The sequence below is a fragment of the Eubalaena glacialis genome, chromosome 13, assembly GCF_028564815.1.
Source record: "Eubalaena glacialis isolate mEubGla1 chromosome 13, mEubGla1.1.hap2.+ XY, whole genome shotgun sequence".
Classification (NCBI taxonomy): Eukaryota; Metazoa; Chordata; class Mammalia; order Artiodactyla; family Balaenidae; genus Eubalaena; species Eubalaena glacialis.
This window is the reverse complement of record NC_083728.1, coordinates 10,674,572-10,701,738: the sequence shown is the minus strand read 5'-3', so window position 1 is coordinate 10,701,738 and position 27,167 is coordinate 10,674,572. Positions and strand designations below refer to the sequence as shown.

The following is a 27,167-nucleotide window of genomic DNA, read 5'->3' as shown; positions in this document are numbered from 1 at the left end:
AAGGTTCACCTCATCCGGAAAGAACTCCCAGTTCCCTGGCTGTGACAGGGAGCGAGGTGTCTCCCCGGCCTGGTTCGTTTTAAAATACATTGTCTTGCTTTTAATAGCCTCCCTGATCTTCTCTTGGAGGTTCTCATGACTGCCTCTTCCCAAAATAATACCCAGCACCGCTTTTTCCAACTCACAAGTGCTGAATCTTGCTACCTCCCAATCAGCCGCTGGCTGCCAACCCAGAGCCCTGGTTATCCCAGGGTCCCGCAAGCCGGAATGTGACCCAACAGGGAGATTTCCGAGGCATTTGGAGAGAACCCCCGACGTTCTCTGCCAGCTCACCGGGCTGCTGACAGCGAGTTTCCAGCGAGAGCCTGCCCCTCCGCGGGGCTCCCTCCGCTGCAGGACCGGGATGTGACGAGAGGCCAACGGCAGCCCTCGGGATGCCCCAGGCCCGCAGCGTTGGGGAAGTTTTTCCTAGAAGCTGGAGAGCTGACGTGGAGGGAGAGGGAATTGGCTTGGCTTGCCTTCCTCCTTCTGCCGGCAGAAGAAAGAGAAAGGCGGCGAGAAGGAAAGGTTTATCTCGTTTGCATTCTTCTGAGAGCTAAGCTTGAAACATTCAGGCCTTTTGTTAAAAAAAAAAAAAGGACTGAGGTGCATATACCTAGAATTTTTCTCCTCATATTTTAAAAATCAATAGGCCTGTCTTGTTGCTTTGTTTATTCGTTTCACAAACGCTGTCACATACCTGCGATATTCTGGGCACTGGGGCTGCAGCCACGAGAAAAACAGATACAGGATGCTGTCCTCAGGGGCCTTACAGTCCAGGGGGGAGATCAAGAGAGAACACGTGAATACAGACGACATGGATGAGTGGTGACATATGCCAAGGAAGAAACAGAAAGTGGAGCTATGATGGGGAAAGGAGCCAGTTTGAACCAGGGTGGTCAGGTAGGGCTTCACTGAAGAGGTGACATGAGCAGAACTGAATGAAGTACGAGAACTGGCTATGCAGCTAGCTGGGGAACTCATTGAGCACAGAGGGAACAGCATGTGCAAAGGCCCTGAGGAAGTCTCCTCTATGGTAGTGAACCTGCTGTCACTGGAAATATTCATTCTTTCATACATTCAACAAGTTTTCTGGGCACCTGCCTTGTGGCCCTGAACTTGCTGCTGGGGATACAGTGAGGAAACAAGACAGAGAGTGCATGTCTTTGGGGAACTCTCCATCCAGTGGGGGCAAGAAAGGTCAACACACATTACAAAGCAGGGTTCTAGTGCTGTGATGGGAGAGGCGTGGGGAGCCAAAAAACACATGAGAGAGCAACATAACCTAGTCACGGGGGTGTGGGTGGGGACTGTCAGGAAAAGTGTCATCTAAACGGCATCAATAATAATAATTGCTAAAATTTATTGAGGGTTTACACTTTGCCCTTTTCCAAGTGTTTGACATGTATTAACTCATCTAATCCTCATAACCTTTGAAAGAAATTCAAAATTTTTTTTCAAAGATGATGAAAGAGGTTAAATGACTTACCATAGGTCGCATGGCGGAAGAGCCTGGAATCAAACCCTTAAAGAGACAGGACATATGATCCACTTCCCCTTCTCCCCTTCCTGCTAAAATGGAGACTTGATGGTAGGAGCTCAAGCAGCCATTTTGGGCCATGAGATAGAAACTGTGTTAATGAAGACAAAGATGCCAGATGGAAGGAGCTCAGGTCCCTAAGGATCATGGCGCTTCCATATCAACCCTGGACCTCCCACCCAGGTTCTTTTGTAAGAAAAAAACAAATATCTAACTTGTTGAATCTCCTGCTATTTGCGGATCTTTGGTACAACAGCTGAACTTGCTTCCTAGTCAATATGGATTTCATTTTAAGAGTATAAAGACATCAAGTACAGAGACACTGAGTAACATGGATCAGATATGTGCTTCAGAAGATGGCCATGGGTGGGGTTAAGAGGCTCCAGAGGGACTTCCCTGATGGCGCAGTGGTTGGGAGTCCGCCTGCCATTGCAGGGGACAGGGGTTTGAGCCCTGGTCCGGGAAGATCCCACATGCCACGGAGCAGCTAAGCCCATGCGCCGAAGCTGCTGAGACTGCGCTCTAGAGCCCGTGAGCCACAGCTACTGGAGCTCGCGCGCCTGGAGCCCCTGCTCCACAACAGGAGAGGCCACTGCAGTGAGAGGCTCGCGCACTGCAACGAGGAGTAGCGCCCGCTCGCCGCAGCTGGACAGGGCCCACACGCAGTGACAAAGACCCAACACAGCCAAAAATAGATAAATAATTTCAAAAAAAAAAAGAGGCTCCAGAGCCAGCTGGTCTGGGTGCAAATCCCAGCTCTGCCTCTCCCCAGTTTTGTGACCAAGCTACTTATCTTCTCTGTACCTTGATTTCCTCATCTACAAAATGGGAGTAATATTACCCGATGGGAGAGCTGTTGTGAGGAGTTAGCACACATAAGGGTGCTTAAAATAGCACCTGGTACATATTAGGGAGCCTTAGGCTCTGTGAGTGCAGCTGTAGGAAGACACTCCTTACTTGAGCCCTTTGGTCTCCATGAAGAACTAGAAAAGCAGTTGGAACCTCCCTCTCCCAGGAGGCACTGGTAGGTACCTGGGAGCCCAGAAAGATGTCTAGAAGCAGCTCCAATCCTTCATTTGCAGTCAGAGGAAATGGGCCACGAAAGAGAACACCCGGATGGGGCAGTAACCCAAGATAACGCCACAGGGTCCCAGGGAGCTGCATCTGAGTGGGGCGTGGACCAGGCCACGTTGCAGGGGCCACCTCAGCACAATCCAGCCCAGTAAGCTGTGCCTGGGAGCCCCGCACGGAAACGCAGCAGGAGAAGCACGCTGCCCTTTCCCCCGCCGGGCTCCCTAGGAGATAAGAAGCCCCAGCTTCCTGAGGATGTGCTCTGAACCTTCCCACTGGCTCCTCTGGGCTTGTCAAAATATTTCTCTGTGGAGTCATCCCGTTTTTCCATTAATAAAGGTATTTTTGGGCTCCTGGCAACAATGGGTGAATGTTACAAAAGAGGTCGGGCCTTCCAAGGTAAACAGAGCTCATCCCGGACCCCAGTCAGCCGGCTCTGGGCTGCCAAGTCGGGGGAATAGTGTTCCTATTCTGGGGCTCTCTGCGTTCTGAGCTGTGATCCAGCCCAGGAGAGCAGGCTCTGGGGCCGTCTGCCTCTGTGGGCAGGACAGAGTCTCACGCTAGAGCAGAGGGGCAGTGCCACGGCTGTTCAGGATCCCCTGGGCTTTCTTAGTGCAATGCATGCCACGTCCATCCATCTCCTGACTCCAGCTGGTCAGTCGGTCAGCACACAGCTGTTGATGTCCTGCTCTGGGTCCAGTACCACACAGACAGAAAAGACATGGTCTCTGGCCTGGAGGAGCACAAGCCTTGCAGAATGACAGACGTGGAAGCAGGTAGACCCACAGGTGCGTGGCAAATGTCTCCCTGGGGACAAGCAAAGGGAGGGGGGAGGGGCACATACAGCACAGTGATGAAACCTGTGGGCCCTGGGTTCTAATTCAGCTCCACCACTTACTGATCATGGGGCCTTGGGGCAAGTGACTCAACCTTTCAGTGAGCCAGTTTCCTCATCGGCAAAATGGGGACAGTAATGAAAGTTAATATTAAGAACATGCTCAAAAGAGAACCGTTCACAGTTCAGGGTTAGCTATTAAATCATTGTTGTTAGAGCACCCTAAACGTCCATCAACAGAGGGATGGCTAAAAAGAGGTGGTGCATATGTACAACGGAATACCACTCAGCCATAAAAAAGAACGAAATAATGCCATTTGCAGCAACATGGATGGACCTAGAGATTATCAAACTAAGTGGAGTAAGTCAGAAAGAGAAAGACAAATACCGTACAGTATCACTTACATGTGGAATCTGAAATATGACACAAATCAACTTATTTATGAAACAGAAACAGACTCACAGACATAGAAAACAAACTTATGGTTACCAAAGGGGAAAGGGCGGGGAGGGATAAATTAGGAGTTTGGGATTAGCAGATACAAACTACGATATATAAAATAGACAAACAACAAGGTTCTACTGTATAGCACAGGGAACTATATTCAATATCCTGTAATAAACCATAATGGAAAAGAATATGAAGAAGAATATGTATATAAATGTATAACTGAATCACTTTGCTGTACACCAGAAACTAACACAACATTGTAAATCAACTATACTTCAATAAAAAATAAATAAATTCAAAAAAAAATCATTGCTGTTAGATAACTAAAGCATACTCTGTAAAGGAAGCATTTGCCCTCGAAAATATCTTACCAATTTTTAGAGAAACCTTTCTAAATTTCATTACACTTTATAAATTGTTTACAATTTGTTAAAGAAATCAATATTTGTTGAATGAAGAAATGAATAAGTAAATGGATGGGGAGATGGGTAGAGGGATGGATGGATGGTTGGATGGATGGATGGATAGATGGACTCAATGTGTCAGTGACGGTATTAGTAATCTATCGCTGCATAATAAATCACCCCAAAATTTAGTGTCTTCAAACAACAATAAACATTTTTTCTCTCACATAAAGTGAGTGAGAAATTCTAGAGCAGCTTGGTTGGGTCTTTTATTGCATTGAAGTCAAGATGTCAGCCAAGGCTGTAGTCATCTGAAGGCTTGACTGTGGCTAGAGGATCCGGTTCCAAGGAGGCTCCCTCCCTTGGCTGGCACCTGGGTCCTAGGTGCTGGCAGGAGGCCTCAGTTCCTCCCCATGTGGACCTCTTCTCAGGCTGCTTGAGCATCCTCTTCGCATGGCAGCTGGCCTCCCTCAGAGTGAGAAAGAGAACCAGGCAGAACCAGAGGCTGTGACCAGTCACGGAAGTCATTTCCATCACTCCCACCACATCCTGCTCCTCGATGCATGTTGCTAAGTCCAGCCCACATTTCAGGGCCAAGGAACAAGGCCCCGCCTTTGCCTTTTGAAGGGCAGTGTGTCAGAGAACTCAGATACAGTTGAAAATCACAACAGTGACCAAAGAGATTCCTTAAACAGACCAGAAGGGCTTCAAACACCAACTTCTACAGACCAAATGAGAATACACTGCAGGAGTCCATTCATATGAAATGCTGGAACAGTCCAGACCTATCTGTAGGATGGCAGTCAGAGTAACAGGTGGCTGCGTGGAGGGTGGGGTCAACAGCCAATGGCAACAGGGACCTTCTGCATCTTGACTGAGGGGTTGGTGGTCAACACTGTTCGAACTGTACACTTTAAATGTGCATTTCATTGTACGTAGGTTATGATTTAGTAAAACTGACTTTAAAAAAATACCAGCTTCCTGACTCAGGCAACTAACTGTTCCTATAGTTTCTTTGGTCTAGGTCAGGAGTTGACAAACTATGACCAAATCTGGCCCATTGCCTGTTTTTATAAATAAAGTTTTATTGGAACACAGCCACACACATTTATGTATGGGTCATCTCTGGCTGCTTTCCTGATAAAATGGTAGAGTGGTACAACTGGGTTGCAACAGAGACCAGATGGCCTGCAAAGCTGCAAATATCAACTATCTGGCCCTTTACAAAGTTTGCTGACCCCAGCTCTAGAGGAAAATTAGAAACTTAATACTACTTTAGATACATTCGTTTTCAGGGCCAAATGGATCCAGTTTCCCAATCTTTTTACCCAAAAACTGCCCGGCTCCCATGTGTGCATGGCAACTTCTCCCAGAGGCAGGCAGATGTGGGAAGATCCACGTCCTCCGGAAGATCCCTCAATTTATTCCATTTGGGAACCAGCTGATGTTTCTTTAGAAGCTTTTTCTGCAACCCTCTCTTTAGTGTCTGGGAGCTCTGCCTGGGCTGGTGAATCAAGAAGATGGTCGTCAAGTAGAACCTGGCCCCATGGAGCAGGAGCCTATGACATCACTCCTTGGGGAGTGTTTATATTCCATGAACTATGTTTATCAACGTGCAGCCTTCCTTCCCTCCCTCCCTCCCTCCCTTCCTCCCTCCCTCCCTTCCTCCCTCTTTCTTATAAAGACATGCCAATTTGCTAGATTAGTTGTGTGGACCAGGTTCTCTCAAAGTGAGCCTTTCGCATGGTGCTGACTCAGCTTGTAGTCAGGCAGACGGTATACAATTGCACTGTAATCAGCTTTAAGAGCAAAACTCATTAAAAACCAAAATGGGAGCCATGAATGGAAGGCTGTAGGGAGGATACTGTCTGCCACCGGCCTCTCTTCCCAAACCTGAAAAGTCAGAGCATGGGACATAGGCGACAGACAATCTCCAGGCCCCAGTCCTGACAGACCTTAAACCCTGACCGGGGAGGAGGGTCCTGAGGGTGAGAGGGACCTTATGCCGCGGCCTGCTGGGGGCCTCCTGCTGCAGGAAGACTCCCTCTAAATACCCACTGGCTTTGCCCCTAGCCCTTAACATCCCTTCCTTCTTCCTCTGGAAATAGTGCTGCCATTGTTATTTGGGGATCAAACCTTTCTGACTAGCAGATCGTGCTGTTCAGGAAGGACTGAGTCTATCCCAGCTTTGGGGATGTGCATGTGACCTGGGTCCAGCTTATCAGCATCCAGAGCGACTGGCTCAGGCCAGTGAGAATCAGCCCCGGGGCTTTAGTTTGAACCAGTAGAGAAGAGAATCTCACCCACACATTTTCTGTCTTTCCTCCTGAGATAGAAGGATGTAAGCCTGGAATTGCTGTCAGCCTGCTCGGTGCATTGCAATCTAGGTAGCAAGATGTCAGAAATGTAAGACCACAGAGGAAGGCCAAGAGATAGGAAGAGATTACGTGCTGCTGACAACATGTGAGCCTCTGAATCCAGCCATGCCTGAAGCCAGAGGAAACTCGTGTAGCTTCTCCCATATATGAAAACATTTCTTTTTCAAGTAAGCTACTTTGAATTGGATGTTCTGTCATTTGCAACATCTCCTATTCCATCCATAGGAGTTTGAAATCTGGAACTGGGGCCTCAGTTGCTGATAGGGGCCACCTTGTGACCCTGAAGGAAAGCAAGGACAAACCAAGGGAAACACAGAGAAATGAGGCTGGAGCTTTGATCATGCAGCTCCTGAAACCCTCCTTACCACTAAAGCTCCTGCTAATGAGATGATACACTTCCTTAAGGTTTAAGCCAGTTTAAGTCAGGTTTTGCATTACTTGGGGCCAAAAGTGTGCCCAGTGACACAGTCAGTTTTTTTACATGTAACACAGAGATGATCACACGTATCTCAAATAGCGGCTGTGAGGAATAGGGACCAGCTGTGTAAAGCTCCAGCCCAGAGCCGACAGACCAAGTAGGGACTCAGCAGATGTTCCCTTTGCTTCTGTGACTGATTTTCTTCCCCTCCCTCACAGCTGGCCCCATGCAGGGCAGGCTGAGGGTCTGCCAGGTAGGATGGGACCCTCCATGTGCAGTGGTCCCTGGCCCCTCAGATGCGATCAAGGGTGACATTTTAAGGGTGAGCCTGGGGGCAAGTGGGGCTAGGACTTTACCCAGACTCACAGTAGTGCATGTCAGTTTACCCACCTTCTGATAAAACAGCCCCCAAATCTCTCTCTGGCAATTCCCCAACCCTCAGTCTATACACTTGGCGGTCTACACACTTGCCTGTGGAGGCAAGATGGCGGGCCCACGGTGAGGAGCGTCAAAGGATGAGAACTGGTATGCCTAGATGCAGATCTTAAAAGGACTTTCTCTCTAAAACTTTTTTTTCCTACCTCCTGATAAGCATCTTGACTCACCATGGCAGTAAGAGCAGTGAAATGGGTGCTATCACGAGAGCTATCTTGAAGCATTTCATTCCAGTTCCCAAATGGAGCTTTATATTGTGTTTGTCATAAATCCACATATTCTTCTCTTCCGGACCACTAGAACTGCAAAGTAGAGCTTGCTTCAACATCTGAGGGCAGGACATCAGGACCCTCACCCTTCTGTGGACATTCCGTAAAAACACGCAAAACCAATGCCTCCACCAGATCCTGTGCATCATCACGAGGAAAAACAGGGCCACCTGCTGAAGATCTGATTAGAAAGAAAGGGGCGCACCTTGAGCAGCGAACGTGATAGAACAACTCAGCAGAACGGTCTTTACACTACTAAGCACCGCTGTTATTCTTGGGGATGATACCACAGACGCCGTCAGAAACTGGATTCTCCAAAACAGAGATATTGTGATATTGAGGTTCTCGGGAATCAAAGAGAAATGTTAGCCCATGCTCCATGTGCCATCTGAAAAAATGCAATCTGGTGTAGTCACCAATACAGTGAAATAATAACAAAATGTCTTTTCATATACACATGAAAGAGAGAGAGATGGGGGAAGAAAAGGAAAGGGAGAGAGGAAGAGAGGGAAGGAAAAAGAGAGGAAGAAAGGAAGGAAGAAGGGAGGGAAGGAGGGAGGGAGCAGGGGTATCATGTGACCAGGGCCGAAACCAATCAGCACATGGAACTCCCCTGACCACTATGATTGGTTCAGGGATGAGTACATGACCAGGTCAGGGCCAGTGTTTATACAAAAGGCCTTCAACCCGGCTTTGGACAGACTCACTCTTTCCTGTTGGAAATGAAGGTGGAAGGATGTGACCAACGTGGCAACAGAAGGGGCAAGCTGGAGTAGAGTCAGTGTGGTGAAAGCAGAGCCAAGAGAGTGAGAGAGAAACCAAATCCCAGCCCCGTTGCTGGAACCCCTGAATCCAACTGAGCCTGAAGTCCACCCCTGGACTTTTCAATAATAAACTCCTTTTTTACTTAAATCAGTTTGTAAGGTTACACAGGGTATGGGTTAAATTTGAATTTCAGATAAACAACGAATAATAAATTTTTAGCATATGTATGCCCTATGCAATATTTCAGACAACTTTATGCTAAAAAAGTTATTTGTTGTTTATCTAAAATTTAAATTTAACTGGGTGTCCTGTCTTTTATTTGGCAACCTTACCAGCTTGGGCCAGGTTTCAGATTACTTGTACCCAAGCGTGTCTTAACTGATGTCCAGCCCCACACCCTTCAACAAGGGCACCGAGGTGCCCACTGGCCCCAACTCCCTCCACAGACCAGCCCCAAGGCCCAACAGCAGGAATTTGCACTATGTGATTTCTCACAAGGACACCACCCCTGGAAGTAAAGACCCATTGCCAACCTCCTGTTTAGAAATGCCTCCTATGGATCAGGGCTCCCCAGGGCATTATTCTAGGAGGTAAGCAAACTACAGTCTGCATTTTATAAATGAGTAGACTGAGACTCAAAGGTTTTGCGCTTCACATGGGGTCAGCCATGTTTCTTACCAAGCCTGGTAAGGAGCTAGGGAGGGAGCTGCTCCCCAAGGGTCTTTTGGAGGGAGCCTCGTGGCCGCTCTCTGGACAGAGGCAGGAGGCCTGGGGTGTCTGAGTCACTCTGGCTGGGATCACAGAAAACCCAGTGGCTTCCTTCCCTGAAGGGTTTCAAGGGCCTGGGCACAGGGTAAGAGAAGGGACATCATGCTGACCCCAGACAGCCAGGGGAGCGGGGGACGCCGGCAGCTCCCGGGGGGGCAAGTGTCCCCTCCGACTTCCAGTCTCCTCGGCGTTTCCCAGGCCCCTCTCCTCCAGGGATCCTCACTTTCAACTTCGGTTTTGTTTTTTTTTTTTCCTTTTCTTCTCTCTGTTGTTACCACTTTATAAATAAATAAATAAAGCAAACCAACAAAGCAAACATCTGGAAAGCTTTGTGGAAAATGGCATCTTGCTCCGACGACCCACCCTCCCTGAAGTCAGAATGCAAATGCCCGTGGGATTCACAAGTGGCCCCCAAATGCTCTCAGAGGTGAGACGCCGGCCCCTCTGTTCTCCTACCAAAGCCCTGTCTTCGCCTGGGGTCATGTCCTTCCAAAATCACCACCACCTCCAAGGAGGTGGTTCCCAACTCCCTGCCCTGAACAAGTGCCCCACAGGCTCATGGGCCTCCGTGCGCTATGCCCAGCACATCCCCAATCCCATCCCATCCATTTCCTCCCACTTGGGTCTCTCTTTTCCACTTGGGCAGTCACTGCTCCACCTTGGACTTACATCTCATTCCTGACCCATCACAAAAGCCTCTTCTCCCCTCGCGTCACATCTTCTGCTTCACTTCAACCAACCCCTCTCCCACCACCGCTGCCAAGGGTATCCTCCCAAAGAATAGTTTGGATAATAATATCACTCCCCTGCTCAACAACCCTCTATGGCTCCCCACTGCCTCCTGAAATAAATACCAGCTTCTTCACTATGGTGTTAAACCTTCCTGTGGTGGATGTCTGCTGTTTTGGTTTTCCATCATTCTTTTTCTCTTCTCTTGGCAACTTCACTCTGGGTTTTCTTGGGGGAAGAGGGAGGAGTCACACATCCCCCCCTTTGAGTCCATGTGGTTTGGGGGCTGCCTTCAGTCTCACGTCCAGGAGGGGGTTGTGTGACCCAGGTTGGGCATGTGCCACGTTCCCCTGAACAAAGGAGTTGGTTCAGGGTTGGCCATGTGAGCCAGGTCAGGCCAACCACAGTCAACACCAGGTTTCTGGCTGGAACTGCTGAGAAAGAAGGGCCCTCTCTGTCTCTGTCTCTTTCTCTCTCTCTGTTGGTGTTGCCAGGCAGGCCAGAAACTGCTGAGGGCCATCTTACCACCACAAGGGGAGAGCAAACTCAGAAGAAAACAGAGCTGTGAGATCAAGAAAAAAGTGGTCTATAAAATATCTTAAAGTCCCTGGATACAGCTGTGCCTGAAGCCAATGCTACCCACTCACTACATCCTTCTTTTTTTTTTTAAGTTTGAACTAGTTTGACGTGAGTTTCTGTCACTGGCAACTAAGCAATATGGTTTCAGCTTCCTTTCTAGCTGTACTCCCACTATTTCCCTACATGTCTTTATACTTCTGAGAAAATGGCATCGTGAACAGTTAGTGGAATGTACTCCACCTTCCAGCCTCTGTGCCTTTAGTCCTGCTGTTTCCTTGACTTGAAATGCCCTCCTGACATCACTGTCTACCAAAATACTAATTCTTCTTTAAGGCATTTCTCAAGCAAGCTTGCAATCCATGAGAATGTCATAGCTGCCATTGCCTTGTTTTCTGTCCCTGCAGTGCTCTCAAAGAACTTATCACCCATCCTTGAATTCCAGTCATTTGTACACCTCCTATTCCTTCTCAGAGACAGGGACTTAGATGACAAGAAGACATCTTCATTCAGCTCTAAGCGCAATGCATGGCACAGAACAGAAGCCCAGGAAAGCATCTTTGCCCTCATGGCCACCTGGTGAAACATCCCAAGACTCACTCACCTGAAGCCTTGATTTTGTGGCAGATGGTCTGCCTGCCCCACATCTGCTATCACACCTTTTCATACCAGTACCCCCATTTTCCTCTGGGGAACCATTCCATCTCCATTCCTATTCTTGTGGCTTAGGTGGAGCTCAGCCCACCTCTCTCTGGCTCCAATAATGACATGTGGCCCAGAGCTGGCCAAGCAGGGCATCTCACACTTCCAGCCACAGTGATTGTCTCAGGGTTGGATGAGGAACCGACCAATGAGATTCAAACCTAGAACTGCTGCTGGAGCTAATGAGAAGGAGCCACTCTGTGGACTGGGATTGGAAAACTAGTGGGATGTGAGCCTAGGTTCCTGGGGCCACCAGTAGGAGAGGTTCTGCCTGGAAAGAAGCAAACATCAAAGCAAATAAAGCCAGGCGACAGAGGCAGATGCCTGATATCAGTTTCATCCTAGATCCAGCCATGCCTGAAGCTGACCCCACTCTGTACTTTTTAGGTACATGAGTCAACACATTCCCAATTAATCAGGCTTCTGTTGCTTGCAACCATGAGTCTCAGCTGATACAAGTTCCACATCCTTCCCTCCATCATCGTGCCTAACCCAGAACACAAGTGGTCCATAAATATTTAGTCACTGATTAACTGAGGGCAGGACACACTCTCTGCCTTGTCACTATCCCCTCTCCCTCCACTCCACATCCCCTACTGTTAATCTAACTAAGATCTATCCATCTTTCAAGTCTCAGTTTAACTATGACTCCTAGAAAGGCCTTTCCTAATACTCCCAGAAAAAAAAAATTACGCCTCCTCATAATTTGGAACAGGCAGGAACCAGGAGACTCAAGAGACTCCCTGAGTCTCTCCTGGGCCTCATAACACCCCAGGCTTTTCCTTCATAACACTTCTTACAGTCGGCGATTCCTAATTGTTGGCGAAAGTAGATTATCATTCTACGTTCATTTCCCCTCCAAACTGCAAACTCCACCAGGTGAGACACTGTCTCTTACCACTGCATCCCCAGAGCCAACATGGAAACTAGCACAGAGTAGGTGCCCAGTAAATGGTCACTGAATTAATAAATGCATTGAGACCACTCAGAAATCAATTAAAAGATTATGTGACCCATGTTTCGCAATTTGAATAAAGATGGTGGAACCACATACCCTATTTGCACCTGGTCCATTGAAGGAGGGTTCCAGGGAGAACCAGGCTGGGGAAGGCTTGGAGGGAAATTGCCTCTTTGTGCAACTCCACAGGGGTTTTAGCATCTTGAATTTGATCAGAAAGCCCAACACAATTTGTGGTTCATTACTAGGGACCCTAGCCACGCCCTGAAGCAAATGTCAAATTTCACACATTTAATGAACTCCATGCTTGAAATATGTGGCCTGTAAAATCTGATTTACACTGCTATTAAAATCCATGATGCCTAAAAAGGAACGTGAAAAGTATATATTTGTGCTTAGAGAAGGGCCTTTTTTAAATTTCCCCGAGACGTTAATTCACTCCAAGGTGCATAAACGTTCCCTAAAGCTTTATTTCAATTGCAATATTTCTTTCAGCACCTCAAATTTAGTTACCAACTTTTGAGAAGAGTGGTTGTGTTAGGTCACACACGAGTGGAAAAGTGTCACCATGTAATTGTCAGCTCTCGGGAAGGTAAGCGGAGTTGACAGCTGAGGTGGGGACAGCCCCCAACTTGCACAGCCAAGTTTACTTGGCACCATCATTAAAACCTGCCTTACGTCAACATCAGTGCAGCCATCGTGCCTGGCAAGGTGAAATTTTTTTTCATTTCAGCCCAAATCCTTATTTACTGGATGCTACCACCTGGTGTTTCTTTCTTCTCCAGGTTTGCCACCGGCTTTGGCGCATTTTAGGTAAGTTTCATACCCGGGGCGGCTGAGCTACGTGGCAGGTCACAGATGGCCTCCCTCTGGGGGTGCTCCATGGAGCAATGAGGACACAACTTTTACGGCCACTTCCGGACTGAAAAGGACACCCTGACTCCTACCCCCCACCTTTCAAGCTCCACTGGTTCAAAGAAATCCGTCCAACAAAGAGAGATAAAGCACTGTAGACCCTGCTGGGGTCAGCCAACTGCCACCGCCTCTCCCTGGTTTCGGAAGAGCAGGGGTCAAATCTGATTGGCCGTCCTCCATTCCCCTCTCGCCAGTGATTGGTTTAGGGGTGGGCGTGTATCCCAGTACTGGCCAATGAGATGTAAGAGGGACTTCTAGGAGAAGTTTCGAAGCTGATCAAAACAGATGGCCGAGGAGAGTGTGTCCCGATTTTTCTAAAGTTCCACCAGAGATTCTGAGAGTCACCCTGGTGTGGAACTCAGTGCCTTCATTTCAGAGTAGGAACTGAAGCCTGGAGAGGGAACGTCTTGATCAGGGAGTTCAGTGGCAAAGCCAAGATTATTACTGTAATAGACACAGTTATTCTTTGACCACCAAGCATCCATTTGCCTTTTCTTCTTGGGGAAACAAAAACAATCCCCTTGAAAAATTACCTCTTCCCCAGGGCAGACAATCTGGAGGAACTGTAAGTCAAAATACCCGGCTATGTGACCCAAGCTGGATTCATGAGATTCTCCCACCAGGACTTTGACTGTGTAGTGATACGCGGTGGGGTTGGGTGGGGTAGATTAAAAAAAGCTGGAGGTGATAAAACAAGCTGCAGGAACCTGACCGGAGGTGGATTAGCTCCTGCCACCTGCATCCCCAGCATATCCTGGTTCCTGCCTGTTCCAAGCCCAAGTTCCAGTCTGAGTCACTCTGCATCCTGGCAATAAATTCTCCCTCCCCGATTCTTGACTTAGCTTTGCCAGTGCTGATTTCGGTTGCGTGCAAACATGGAGCTGTGACTGATACAGAATGGCTTTATGTGTTCATGCACCGTGCCGGGCATTTCACATATATCAATACATTCATTTCTCCCAACAAGTATTATCAATTAGGGACCGGGCACACGTATACTCAGACACATACTCATTTCACAGATGAAAAACCTCAGGTTCAGGGTGCATTATTTGTCCAGCATTTCGTAATTAATAAGTTAATAAGCCAGGTCTGGAATATAAGTATATCTTGTGTTCCTTATCTGTCAAATGAGTTTAATGCCACTTAAACCACACGGTTACTGTGAGGACTCAACAAGACAATACAGGTGGAAAACACAGCATACACACTCCCATTTGGAAGCCATGTAGCTCTTAGAAGTCTTTCTTGAGAGGCATTTCCTGGGTCCAGTGGAGATTCTCTCAAGAATTAAGAGAGCTTTCTCATGGGTTGATCCAGCTACCAAAAGCCACAACCCTGGACTTGGAGAAAGAAATCAGTCATACTTGGGGCAAGCAATGTGGTCTGGGGCATGAGCCACATCCTTGACATCTCTGGTGATGGGAATCCCAGCAGGTCCACTGTCTAAGCTGGCCTGGAAAGTTCAGAAAGCAGCAAGTTCTGGCATGGAGACAGGCCCAGGGGGGTAAATGGACGCCTTCCTGCTAGACAACAATACTCACTTCCTGCCACTCATCAGCGCTGGCCGCCATTGCTCTTCTTTCTCTTCCTTGATACGCTGAACACTTCCTGCCACAGGGCATTTGCACGTGCTATTTCCTCTGCCTCAGACACTCTTTTGTCATATCTATGAATGCTGGTTCCCCTCACCTTTCAGATTTAAGCTCCAAATTCACCTATTCAAGGACACCGTCCCTGGCTACCAAGTCTAAAATGGCCACACACACTCCTCACCCCTCACCCCTATCCCACTCCAGTCTCCCTAATGGCATCCTGATTTAATTTCACCATAGTAATTATCACTGTAAAATGCAGTTACCTTATTTGTTTACTTCACTTATTCATTCCACAGTTATTGAACACTCACCATGTGCCACCTATTTCTAGGTACCCAGAATAGCAAATAAGTCAAAGAGCATACATTCCACTGGACGATACTGAAAATAACACTCTAATAGCACTGAGTGCCTGAGGACAAATACAGCAGGGTAAGGGGCTAGAGAGTGACAGGGCTGTAACGTTAGTGGGGCAGTCAAGTAAGGCCTCTCTGAGAAGGGACATCTGAGCAAAGACCTACATGATGCCTGTTTGTTTCTCCATCTAAGACAGAAGGTACTTCAGAGAGCAGGGGCCATGGATGTCACATCCTCAGTGCCTAGAAGCTGCCTGGCTCCCAGTAGGTGCTCGTGGATGTTGAACGGTGCCTCCAGACAGCCCAGGGACTCTCTTCCCCAGTGACAACATCCCTGCAATGACTCATGACTCGAGGCCTCTACCCCATCCCAGGGCTGACTCTGCTCATAATTAGAAGGTGGGAACAACCACAATGACAGCAGCTAGAAAATGTGGCAATTCCCTGGGAACTGCTATGTCAGGAACGGAGGTAAGGAGGGTCCTTGGGAATGATGAGAGTCAGATAAACAGAGCACTCGTCATCTTCACTGACATTTCTCAACCTCTCATGACATGCCATAAAGGAATGCAGCTTGCTGGACAGACTCAGGCTGTTGCTTTTACTGGGAGCCTTGAAGTTGAGGGTTAAAGCGGATTATAGCTCCAGAGAGGCAGCTGCCTCTAAGACAACAGACCTGGGTTCCAATCCTCACCCCACCTCTTACCTAGGAGCTGTGTCACCTTGAGCCAGTCACTGAATCTCTTAAAACCTTACCGGTAGAAAAGATAACGACCGTCTCCCCCTCTTCAAAAACATTCTGTATGTGAAGCACTTTGCATAAAACCAGAGCTGCTGTTGAACCAAGACCCCCCATACCAGACTAAGAAATGATCTGATGCAAATGAGAACCACAATGAGATACCACAATGCACCCACCAGAGTGGCTAGTATGAGAAATATCGACAACAAAGAGAATGAATTGACAAGCTACAGGTGGGGGAAAAACTTTTTGCAAATCACGTATTCAACAACATACTTCTATCCAGAACGTATAAAGAACTCTCAGAATTCAACAGTAAGGAAACAATCTAATTTAAATGGGGGGCAGGGGGAGGGGGTGAGACATGAATACCTCACCAAAGAAGACATGTGGGTGGCAACCAAGCACAAGAAAAGATGTTCAATGTCATCGACCATTAGGAACGTACAATTAAAAATCATGAAGAGGGACCATTGCACACCTGTTAGAATGGCTAAAACAAAAGGACTGACAATGCCAAGTGCTGCCGAGGATGTGGAGCAACTGGAACGCTCATGTGTTACTGCCGTGGAATGCAAAAACAGTGCAGCTGCTCTGGACACAGCTTGGTAGGGTTTGTCTTTTAACAGACTTATTAAGATATAAGTTATATACTATAAAATTCACCCATATGTGGTGTATAATTAAACGTGTTTTAGTGTGTGTACAGTTGTGTAACCATAATCACAAGCTAATTTTAGAACTTTTTCATCATCCCCAAAAGAAACCCCCTACCCATCAGAAGTCACACCTATCCTCTGATCTTCCCCAGCCCTAGGCAACCACTAATCTACTTTCTGTCTCTATAGATTTGCCTCTTCTGGACTTTTCATATAAATATGCAATCATACAACATGTGGCCTATAGGGACTGGTTTATTTCACTCAGCATAATGTTTTCAAGGTCCATCCATGTTGTAGCAGGTGTCAGTACTTCATTCCTTTTTATGGCTGGACAGCATTCCACAGTTATGGATAGACCACATTTTGTTTATCCGTTGATCAGTTGATGGACAATTGGATTGTTTGCACTTTTTGGCGATTGTGAATAGTGTTATGAATATCTGTGTTGCTACGTGGCCCTGCTTCATCCTCAGTCTCTCTCAACGATGCTTTTCTCATCTGCAAAATGAGGATGATAACACCTCATAATCACAGAATGAGGGACAGGTGGGAAAGCACTTTGCAACCGTAAAATGCCGTGACACAGCAAGGCCCACTTTTTCAAGTCAGGTTCCTGAATCTTCCAGAATCCACTCTTAAAACTCAATGACCACAACACTGTAAATCAACTACATTTCAATAAAAATTAAAAAAAAAAAATTCAATGACTTAATGCCACCGAACCGTATACTTTAAAATGGTTAAAATGGTACACTTTGTGTATATTTTACCAGAATAAAAAAACAAACTCAAAGTCACCACGGGCCAGGTCCTGGGCTGGCTGAGGACAAAACCGGAAGTCAGTTCCTTCCAAGCCGCCTCTCCACATCCCCTAAGAGCAAAGCCAATGAGGAAGCACCACCCACGTGGGCTCCAGCCACCCCCTCCACCTTCACTCCTCTCAAGCCTCTTGGTTTATTTTTTCAAACTCAAGCAGATTTTGCCTTCTGCTCTATTCATGAATTTGTTTTCATGTGAAAAAAATGTGTTAAATGATTTGCCAATTCAATGACTGACTGACTCTCATTCTCCATCCCAAACTGCGGAGTCAGTGGAGTTTGGGGGACGTCCTCTTTCTCCTTTGGCTACATCTACCCCCAGCCCTGAAGGGGTGCAAGCCTCAGGTGGGGATGCCCAGGCCAGCCCAGCATAAGGTTGGCAGGTTCGTGTCCCACGCGGGGAAGAGGAGCCACTCAGAGCAGGGCAATTTAAAGGGAAAGCACCTGCAAAGTCAAGGAAAGGTGAGCAGAGTCAAGGTGGGATATTGCCTCTGTGCCCAAACCTTTAACTCTTATAAGGACTCTATCCAGACGGGTGACCTTGGTGTTTGGAAAAAACATGCACGTGAACCCATCTCTATGAAGGACTTTGAGCGTCGGGGAGACGGCCTCCCTCCATCTGCAGCCCGCCCTCCCTCAGAGGTCTCAAGTGATGACAACAGCTGTGCCATGAGCCTCGTTGCTGGCTCTCACAGGTGGTGTTCCTAGTCCTAAAAACAGGCAGGGAACTGAAGCTCAGAGACTCTAAGGAATTGGCCCCATATCACTCAGTAGGTGTGGGACTGGGTATTCAAACCAAGTCTGTCTCGATTCCAGCTGGGGCCATGGCATGGTGCCCTTTGCTGCCTCCCCCTACCCCCCGCCAAATTCCAGCCCGTCTCCTAAATTGTCATTGCATTCATATCGACTCCCGCCCACCATTAGGCCCAGAAGAAAGGTAGTGCATTCTCTTGGTGTCTCCCTTAAGTATGAAGCCATTTTAGAGCAAAAGTCTCCACGTCTGCATCAGGCAGCCTGGCTAGCGGGATTTTTTCTGGCCTGATTTTCTCCAATTCTGGTGGTGATGAGCTGCCTAGTAAAATTATGCTAAGTTTTGTGCAGAGCGAGTAGCATCTTACACGCTAATTAGTGGCCACGTCTTTGAAGAATTCCTGTGCGATTTCCAGGGTAATCAACTCACCTCTTTCCTTGGGTCTGATTAGTAGTTTGGGCAAACTGGAGCCCCCGGCCCCGGCCCCACTCGAATCAGCAGGGCTCTGGATGTCGTTAGCTACTCCAATTGCCTTCTAAAAAATCTGTTTCACATAAAAGGACAAATGAGAATGAGTATTTGCCCATCTTTAAGACACTAACTACATTCCTTTCCACAGCCTGTTCTCGTTATTATTTCTCTCTTCAGGAGGAATTTGAACACAGCCTGGGTTCCCGCACGCAGTTCATGACTGCAAAGCGCTTCCTCTTCGAAATCCGACCCAAGTGGGCATATTCTGGAAATGTGGCATCTTCGAAGAACGTGACCCAGTTCATTCTTCTCTACTGGTTCTCCCTCCAGACTCACCTTCTAAGTCGGAGATGGCCGGCTTTCCAGGGCTCGCCCAAGAACAATCACCTCTGCCTACTGCACCCCAGGCAGGGCTGAACAGAGACCCTTTGTAGTATTTGCTGGAAATGCAAGAAGAAACTTCATCCAAGGACCGCCTTCTTCTCCTCTTTATATAATAGTTAGTGTCGTTTATGCCAATAAAGTCACACAGAAATACTGGGCATGGCAGTGGGCTGATTCCAATGGGAGGGGTCTCGCCTCAACCCCCTTGGAACACAGAGGTGGAAACAAAGACAGGAAGGGATGGGTCAGTGAGTAGCAGGGAGAGAGTAAACTGGGGCCCCTTGGACAGAGTTCAGGTTCTGACATAGTTCGTGGGCCAACTTTAATAATGCTCGCTTGGTTCTCATACAGCACTCAGTGAATGAATGCCATGGACCATGGGCCCTACCTGCCTCCCACCCCGCCCTCATCTCCTCCAACCTCCCTCTTGGTCTCAGCACTCCGGCGATGTGCCCGCCTTTCTGCTCCTCTGACATGCCCAGCCTTTCCAACCCCAGGGCCTTTGCATACCCTGCTGCCCAAATACCATTTCCCCCAGAGCTTCCCACAGTTCCCTTCCTCTCATCCTTCAGGCTTCTGCTCCAGTGGTCCATCCCAAAGGGCCCTTCTCTGACCCCCATCACTTCCACTATCCATACTTTAACCATATCATCACTCTCTTCTTCTCCCTCTCCCTGCTTTCTTCAGAGGACATTAGAGTCTGTATCTGTATGTCCGCTGTCTCTCCCACACACAAGAAGATAATCACTATGAGGGCAGGAACTGTCCCTCTTGCTCTCCACTGTTGCTTCCTGCCCGAAGAACAGTACCCAACACATAGTAGGTGCTCAGTAAATATTTAGTGAATGAATGAATACATCAGCATACTCCACACAACTCCCATCCCTCTTTCTGGATTCTGCAATCTTCCCTGAAGAAAAAAAAAAATATTCCTGGGCTTATCTGGACCCAATAAAAGAAAAAATGTTCTTCTCTTAAATCTCTTGAAAATGAACAGCAGAGGCTTAGGAACACGAAGTTCTCAGTGTAAGCAAACAGAACCTGTACGCTGAGTTCTAAGAAATGAGACCTGGCTGGTCACCGAGCATAGGGTGTGGGGCTGGTGACTTCACATATGATTCAGTTACCCCCAAATTTTATGGGGAATCCATTTCAAAATCAAAACCTCAATATGGAAAGTGGAGGGTGGCTTTGCTTTGGCATTCTTACGAGAAGGCAGGCCTTCTGAAAAGATGCTACGCTGTAGATAACTCATCCATAAAAGGGGGAGCAGGAGGGAAGGGGAGAAACCCCAGGATCGGGCATACTTCTCTGCTAAGGCTTCAGATGAAAACCGATCCGGGAGTGCGTGATCCTCCAAAAATCTGCCAGCCCCCAAAGTACTTAAGTTATCCCTCCAACCACAGCCACATGGAGAACGAAATTAAATCCCACGGAAAGATTTGACTTTTTTTTTTTTTAACATTATGCAATGTTTGGATGAAAAAAAGGGGGGGGGATATCAGAAGAAAAAAAAAAAAAAAAAACTCATCGTTTTCCCAGAGTTTAGCAAAGCTATTTCTAGCTTTTAACGATACATTTCACCATCACTTCACGGGTAGTTTTGAGAGGCGCAAAGGAGGGACTGTTCTATTATGTAACCCATTTAAAGTAGGAAATTAGCAAGTCCTGAATGAATTCTGTTACTGTGCTCCGACTTGTGGAAAGTTTGGAGCGACTACAGTTCTATTTTGAGGTGAGCAAATTCATCATTTACAAATCAGCTCACAAATACTGCAGGGTTTCATGTCACCCTGAAAAGTTTCATAACAAAAACAGTTAAAGTACTTGAGGTGTTGGGACATTTCGTCTCTAAACCTTATGAGCCTGAAGAGTGAGGAGGGCAAGGATTCCCAGTTGCCAATTATTCAAAAATGCAAATATCTGAGATCAAATAAATATTCATCTCACCCCCGCCCCCATCTTTTTTTCTTTTTTCTTTTTTTTTCCAAGCTAAGTCCAGCAAAATAGTCTGGTCAACAACATAAAAAGAAATGTCTGTTTTTAACGGAGCCGTTGGCCATGAAATAAATTCTGAAGCTATGAAAGCAGCGTCTTGAAACATAACAGTTAGGTATGCTGGGCCCGCCGGGCTGGTGAAAACAGGAAACAGAAATGTCTTTTGATCCTCAAGTTCCCCCTAGTGGCTCGGATGGAGGAGTGTCTGCACATTCATGGAATTTCACAGCAGGTAAAAGCGGTCTGAAGACTTTACATGGATGGCACGCGGTTAAGGAAAAGTACTGCCCTCTGCTCTTGAGCGCATGCGTCCCCCACGTGCCCGGGGAGCCGCTGTTGACTGAGGCACAGCTAATGTACAATCCCCTCTCGACTCCATAAACTGAGAACGGCCCTTTCAGCGGAGAGCCAGGGAGAGGAAGCCAGTAGCCCGCACTGCAAAGAGCTGCTAATTAAAACATTTGGCCAGTTGGATGTATAATCAGCTTCTTGAAGACAGGAGTTTACGGCTGCTGGGCTCCTTTGGAAATGAAGACAGACTCTTACAAATGGCAAAACTGACGCTTGCAGATTGTATGTGGGTTTCTCAACCTCAACACTTTTGACGTCGGTTTGAATGAGCCTCTGCTGCGGGGCTGCCCTGCGCAGTCTTCATTAGATGCCAGCAGAGCACCACCCCTCCAAGTTGTGAGAACCAAAAGTGACTTCAGACATTGCCCCATGCCCCCTGCAGGCCACAGTAACCTCTGGCTGAGAATCACTGGATTAGATGAATAAAATACCATGTCCTCTGTACCCTATACACTAGCTTAAAAACCTCTTTTCCCTAAAACTTAAGTGACTGGGTTCCTAAATCTTCTATCACTTGATTAAAAAAAAAAAAATCTATACAAAGCAATCAAAGACTGGGTGTACAAATACAATATGAATCATAAAATATGTTCTCTTTTTTTATATAGATCACTTTTTGAAATTCTAACATATCTGGAATAGACAACAGTACAGAATAATAAATAATGCATGGGTTTGGGGTTTTTTTTTTGCTGAAATTAAAATAATTCTTTACCTGGAGAAAAAGCTATTTACATTTTATGTACCATGAGATACATACAACATAGGAGTATTATCATAACAAGCTCTCATTTTTGACACCAGAGTTTCATGTCGCTGCACAAATTGAAATGATCCCCAAAGGCATAAAGTACACAAGCTTTATTGGGCAACAGCAACGGGCCACGCTGGCAGACAATGAAAATAGAACCGCTCAGAATCTCGCAGGATCACATGTATGTCATCACAGGATCAAGAATTTAAATCATCTGGGAGCTCCTGCTAAATTAAAGCTCTGTACTATCACTTCCCTCTAATCAAAAAACGCTGTCCTGGTGAGTATTTGCCATGAGGATTACAGATAATCTACTAATGAGGAAGTCAAGGAGTCCCAGAAGAATTCACAGTCAGCCCCATTGCAACAAAATAATAAATGAGCCACAATTTTTGTTTTTTGCAAATACCACGCCCCCTCCCCACCTGCCCCCCAGCAAACACACTATTCACTGACATCGCCCAGCGACATCAACAGACTGTGTCTCCAACCATACTGTGACGGAGAAGACAGATTCCCAGGAACGCCGCGCTGGTGTGAGAAGATGCTGAGCGTCTCCAAGTACTGCAATGCCGCTCACGTGCTTATCGGTTCCATCCAAGAGCATAATATATATATACTTTTCCATGACACAATGGACTTAATTAATGGAAATATTTCCTAAGACATACATATAAACGACCAAAAAAAAAAAGCTTTATGTTAAAAGAAGGAGGGAGAAATAAAGTCTGTCGTCTTTGCAAAGCTCCTTGTATATTTCTTAATGAAAAACAAAACCGTGAGTGACAGGATTTTAACGCAGTGAAAACCAAGTATGTCTTCAAAACACTTGAGGTGACATCATACACTCACACATACACACGTTTCAAACACACCAAAAAGATCCAAGATAAAAGTGGCTGATAGGTGTTGGCCTTAAGTAAGATGGAGCAGAAGATCACGTAGGTCCCATCTGCAATTCTGGCGCAGATTTAAAATGCTGCCCCATAAAGGCGCAAGGGCATTCCCATCCCCACCCTGGGAAAAACAAAACAAAGTATAAAAGCAAAGGTCTAGAGAAAGAAAAATAGGCATGATCATGTCAATTTCCAATGAGCACAAAAGCCCAAAATACATTCAAAAGTACTGTCAGCATAACCTAAGTTTTCAGTGGAAAACATACGGAGGAAAGGGTAAGCAGACGTTGGTATTTAAGATCACTGCTACGAAAAAGGGTTTCACTTAAGGGAAGCGAGTCTGGGATCTGGCTATAATAAAGCTAAAAGTGGGAGGAATCCCGGCCCTGGGCCTCCCAGCTCCAGGTGGCTGTAAACAGATGGTATGCTCCAATCTCAAGATGCTCCTTGGGATGCGCTTCATCGCTTTAGGGTGAAGTCCTCTGCCCCAAGCAACCCAAGTAAGTGCAGCCAGTGTCACGGAGCACGACAAGCAACACACACATGCATGTGCTCACTCTCAGATTAGCACTGAAACGGGCAGATACAAGAAAGCACTCAAGATGGAGACACTCGTCTGGTCATTTTAGAGAAAGGGAGGGAAAAAGAGACACCCCACGGATTCCTCGCTTTCCCACACGCACAACCGTCACCAAAAAATATAATAAAAGTAATCATCAAATAATAAAATTAAGTTACTCTTGACAGAAATACCTAATGTTGTCAAAGGGCAGGGGGAGGTGTAATTTTTACTTTGAGGAAAGTATTTAAACAGCGCTGATTGTGTGCCAGGGGCCTCTGGCTGTCGGAGACTTGGGGCCACTGAGTTCCAAGGCGAAGGGACCTCCAAGGTGTCAACGGTGTTTCCTAAGTTCCTTCCAGACTGGTGAACGGAATCCTTATGCTTTTTATGAATTCAGCAGTTTCCTGTAAAATGGCTTGGATTTTTTGTCTGTGTCTTTGTCTTCTCCCCACAGCTAAGCTAACACGGGAAGTGCCTGTGTACGCAGATCCTCTGTTGGGATCATGGGCTGATGTGTGCACGTCAGGATCTTGTACTCTCAGCTGACTCGTGGCTCCCGCCACGTGGGTCTCTAGAGTTTGAGAAGCACACGTGTGTTTTCCTAGACACTCCGGACCCCGGAAGGCGGCGGGAGCAGGCTGCCCCCTGGCAGGGTGGCTCTCCAACACGGTCACGGTCTCCACTTGCATTTTAGTCCCTCTCACCCTTGGCCGCCTCAGCCAGGGTACGGTCAAAAGGCAGAATGAGGGGGTCTGTTGATGGCACAAACGCACCTGCGACCTCCAGGCACAACTTCTTCTGCTCCTCTGGGACGCTTTCTCCCTCCCAGATGCCAAGCAAGAGTTTAGGTGTTGACTTTCAAAGTCAACTCAAGCACCTCGATCAAAACTGGGAATTAAGGAAAAGACCAAAGAGACTATCTTCATTCCCTGTCACTGCTGGAAACATCTAAAAATTTCCATGAGACCTACCTGTAGGAGCCATCACCTGTCTGTGAACAAGGTCAAGTTCAGGGTTTGAGAACTGGGCGTAGAAGTACCTTTAGACTTCCGGTTATACAGGCTGACTTCCAAGCAGATACACAGGTACAAAAACGCTGAGCACTACGTCCTCTCACTCCACCTCTGAAATCACATAAAATCACCCAGCAAAGACGTCAGACCTGCTCGCCCCTTCTCAAAGTTTTGGACAAAGATCCTCTTCCTGAATAACCATTCATTCAATACAACATTTACTTCCTGTAAATGTTTTGTGTGTGGCAGAAATGGCTGGGACAGAATGGGAAAAATCCTGCAAGACTGCAGAATCTTGAAACTAAAATAGAAGTGATGTCATAGCCAATTTCACAGTGCCTGCAACTTACTGTCATTCTATAAAGTTTTAAAAGGGCAACAGAAATACACGAGCATATCGAGTGCTCCAAAGTCAAGGGCCTCGTGTCCCCAGCTCTCCAAGAGCAGGCTTACCCTAGGGTGGTAGCCATAACTTACATCTCTGAAGCACACGAAGAAGAACCAGGCTGAAGGGCTGGAGGGTATGTACTCATAAAGTATTAATCACAAATCTAAGATCTCGAGCACGATCAGCTCTTGCAGATCCACCAACCTAATCCTCTGGCACGCACATGTGGCTTCTGCCAGGAGAGACTTGAAAACCCAAGAAAGCTTTGCCGGGCCACATCCAGCGCTTGAAAATTCTCTTCTTCCCCTGAAACAAGAAGCCACAGCTTTATAGCAAACACACATGCGTGGGCCCCACCCTGGTGGGGAGAGGAATCTCTACTCCTGGCTGCCTTCCAGCGAGTTCCCCTTGAAATCTGTAGGCTGCGCAACGGAGCCCAGACCCCAGAGCTGCAGCCCGGGCCTCCTTCCACTGGGGCTCCTCGCTCGAAGCTGCCACTGATGAATGGCAGCGTGCTAAGACGCCTCTGCCTTTGTCATTGTGTCCTCAGTAATTCCTCCTAACAGGAAACAGATTTCTGTGGACGTAAAGAGCCCCAGCCCCTGACCTTTCCACTTTAGACTCAGAGGGTCTGAGCCACATGTGCTACGTTGCCTAAAGAATTAGCTGAGTCTCTTGTCACACTGTCAACACATTTAGGGGCCGTTCAGTGGCACGTTTCCTGCTAAAACAACTCTGCTGAAAATGTCTCAGAGTGTCCTCAGATAGCCACAGGCTTTGTAATTGTTACCAGATCCGAACAAAGCAAGATAACACCTTTGAAATTCTTTTACGAGGTGACAGGTGATGTTAACTCCAGGGCCACAGATGCTGAATTGGAGGAAGGATAACATGCCGGATTTACGGTTCTCTCTCTCTTCTGCTCTCTTCTCATGTGGTTTTCTGTAATCCTAGGAATCCAGTGCCCTTTCGATAAGCAGGGCTGCCTTAGAGAGGATATTTAGCATTTCCAAATTGAGATTACTGTCTGGTTAACTTCTTACCAAATGTCACCGTCTTTTCCCCCAAACCTATACTGAGAGCTTTATCTTTGTCTGAAACCAGTTTTTTAAGAGCAGAAAGACGTAAAAGTGCACACACATTGGGATTGTTTAAAACAACAACCAAAAAACCCTCTACAGTCTTCGACTAGACAGAAACTTTTATCACATGACAACAAAATTCAAGTCATAAGGAAGCCTGCACAGTGACCCATGAATAAATCTCTCGGCTGAGTCACCAGTTTTCACACAGTCACATTCACTCGACTGTGAATCACCAGGGGCTCAGACAGGCCCGCGTGGGGCCCTTAGGCGCCTCCCTCCTGTTTATTCGGTGTCGGGCTCCGTGGATGCGCAGAGCCTCTTCATGTCAGAACTGCACGTGGGAGCCACCACTACACAATCCACGGGTGGTGGTTAACAGAAATGCAATTTGAACTCTGTCCGCCAGGAGAGTGCGGAGACCGGGGTCCTCTCCCAAGCGCCCGGCCTAGGACGTGAGCTTCGAGTAGCTGGGAGGGGAGAACCGCCTTCGCAGGTACTTGAGGACATAGAGGGGCAGACAGCTGACCAGAGTGATGACAGACACTTTCCACAAGAAGGACAATGTGGCAATGAAGTACACGTCTGCAAGCAAACAGAAGACAGCAGTGAGCGGGCGGGAACGTGCTGCCCAGAGCCGGCGGGGCGGCAGGGCCATCGGAGGGGACGTGGGCCCCTCTCCCGCAGGGGGTGTGCTGACAGCACCCAGGTTGCCGGCCTGACTTCCCTTCCCTGTCTCTCTCCTCCTCTCTCTGACCTGCTTCTGGAGCTTCCGGACCTTCCGTGAAATGCTGTTTTCAACAACTCTGAGAAGAAAACCGTGGGCAAAAAAATCCCCCTTCCAAGTGTTTTTGATTTGGAATCTGACAGCTGGAGTTTTTCTTTCTAAACCCGGCAGAAAGTGACGCTCAAACACACAGTTCTTCCCAGCAACTTTTCCCCTTCGCCTCAGCAATGGTCACAGAAGCCAGAGCCGGGTCTGAGGGTGGTGCAAAGGGGGGGCGGAGACCCCTCGTCAGTAAGAGTGTGACCTGGAGGGGCGGGGAGCTCCCCTTCCTGCCGCCACACAGTCAGGCCTGCAGTTCCGA

At 47.4% G+C, this 27,167-nt stretch overlaps 1 protein-coding gene across 1 annotated transcript in view; it reads right to left on the bottom strand.

Moving 5' to 3' along the window:
- Positions 1–22,230: 22,230 nt before the first annotated feature.
- ATP9A (ATPase phospholipid transporting 9A (putative)) overlaps positions 22,231–27,167 on the bottom strand; it is a 134,405-nt gene continuing 129,468 nt past the window's right edge. Inside the window, exon 28 of the mRNA XM_061209403.1 lies at positions 22,231–26,664. Within this exon, the coding sequence (XP_061065386.1) occupies positions 26,528–26,664 (137 nt within the window). The 3' untranslated portion in view covers positions 22,231–26,527. The remainder of the gene's footprint in view (positions 26,665–27,167) is intronic.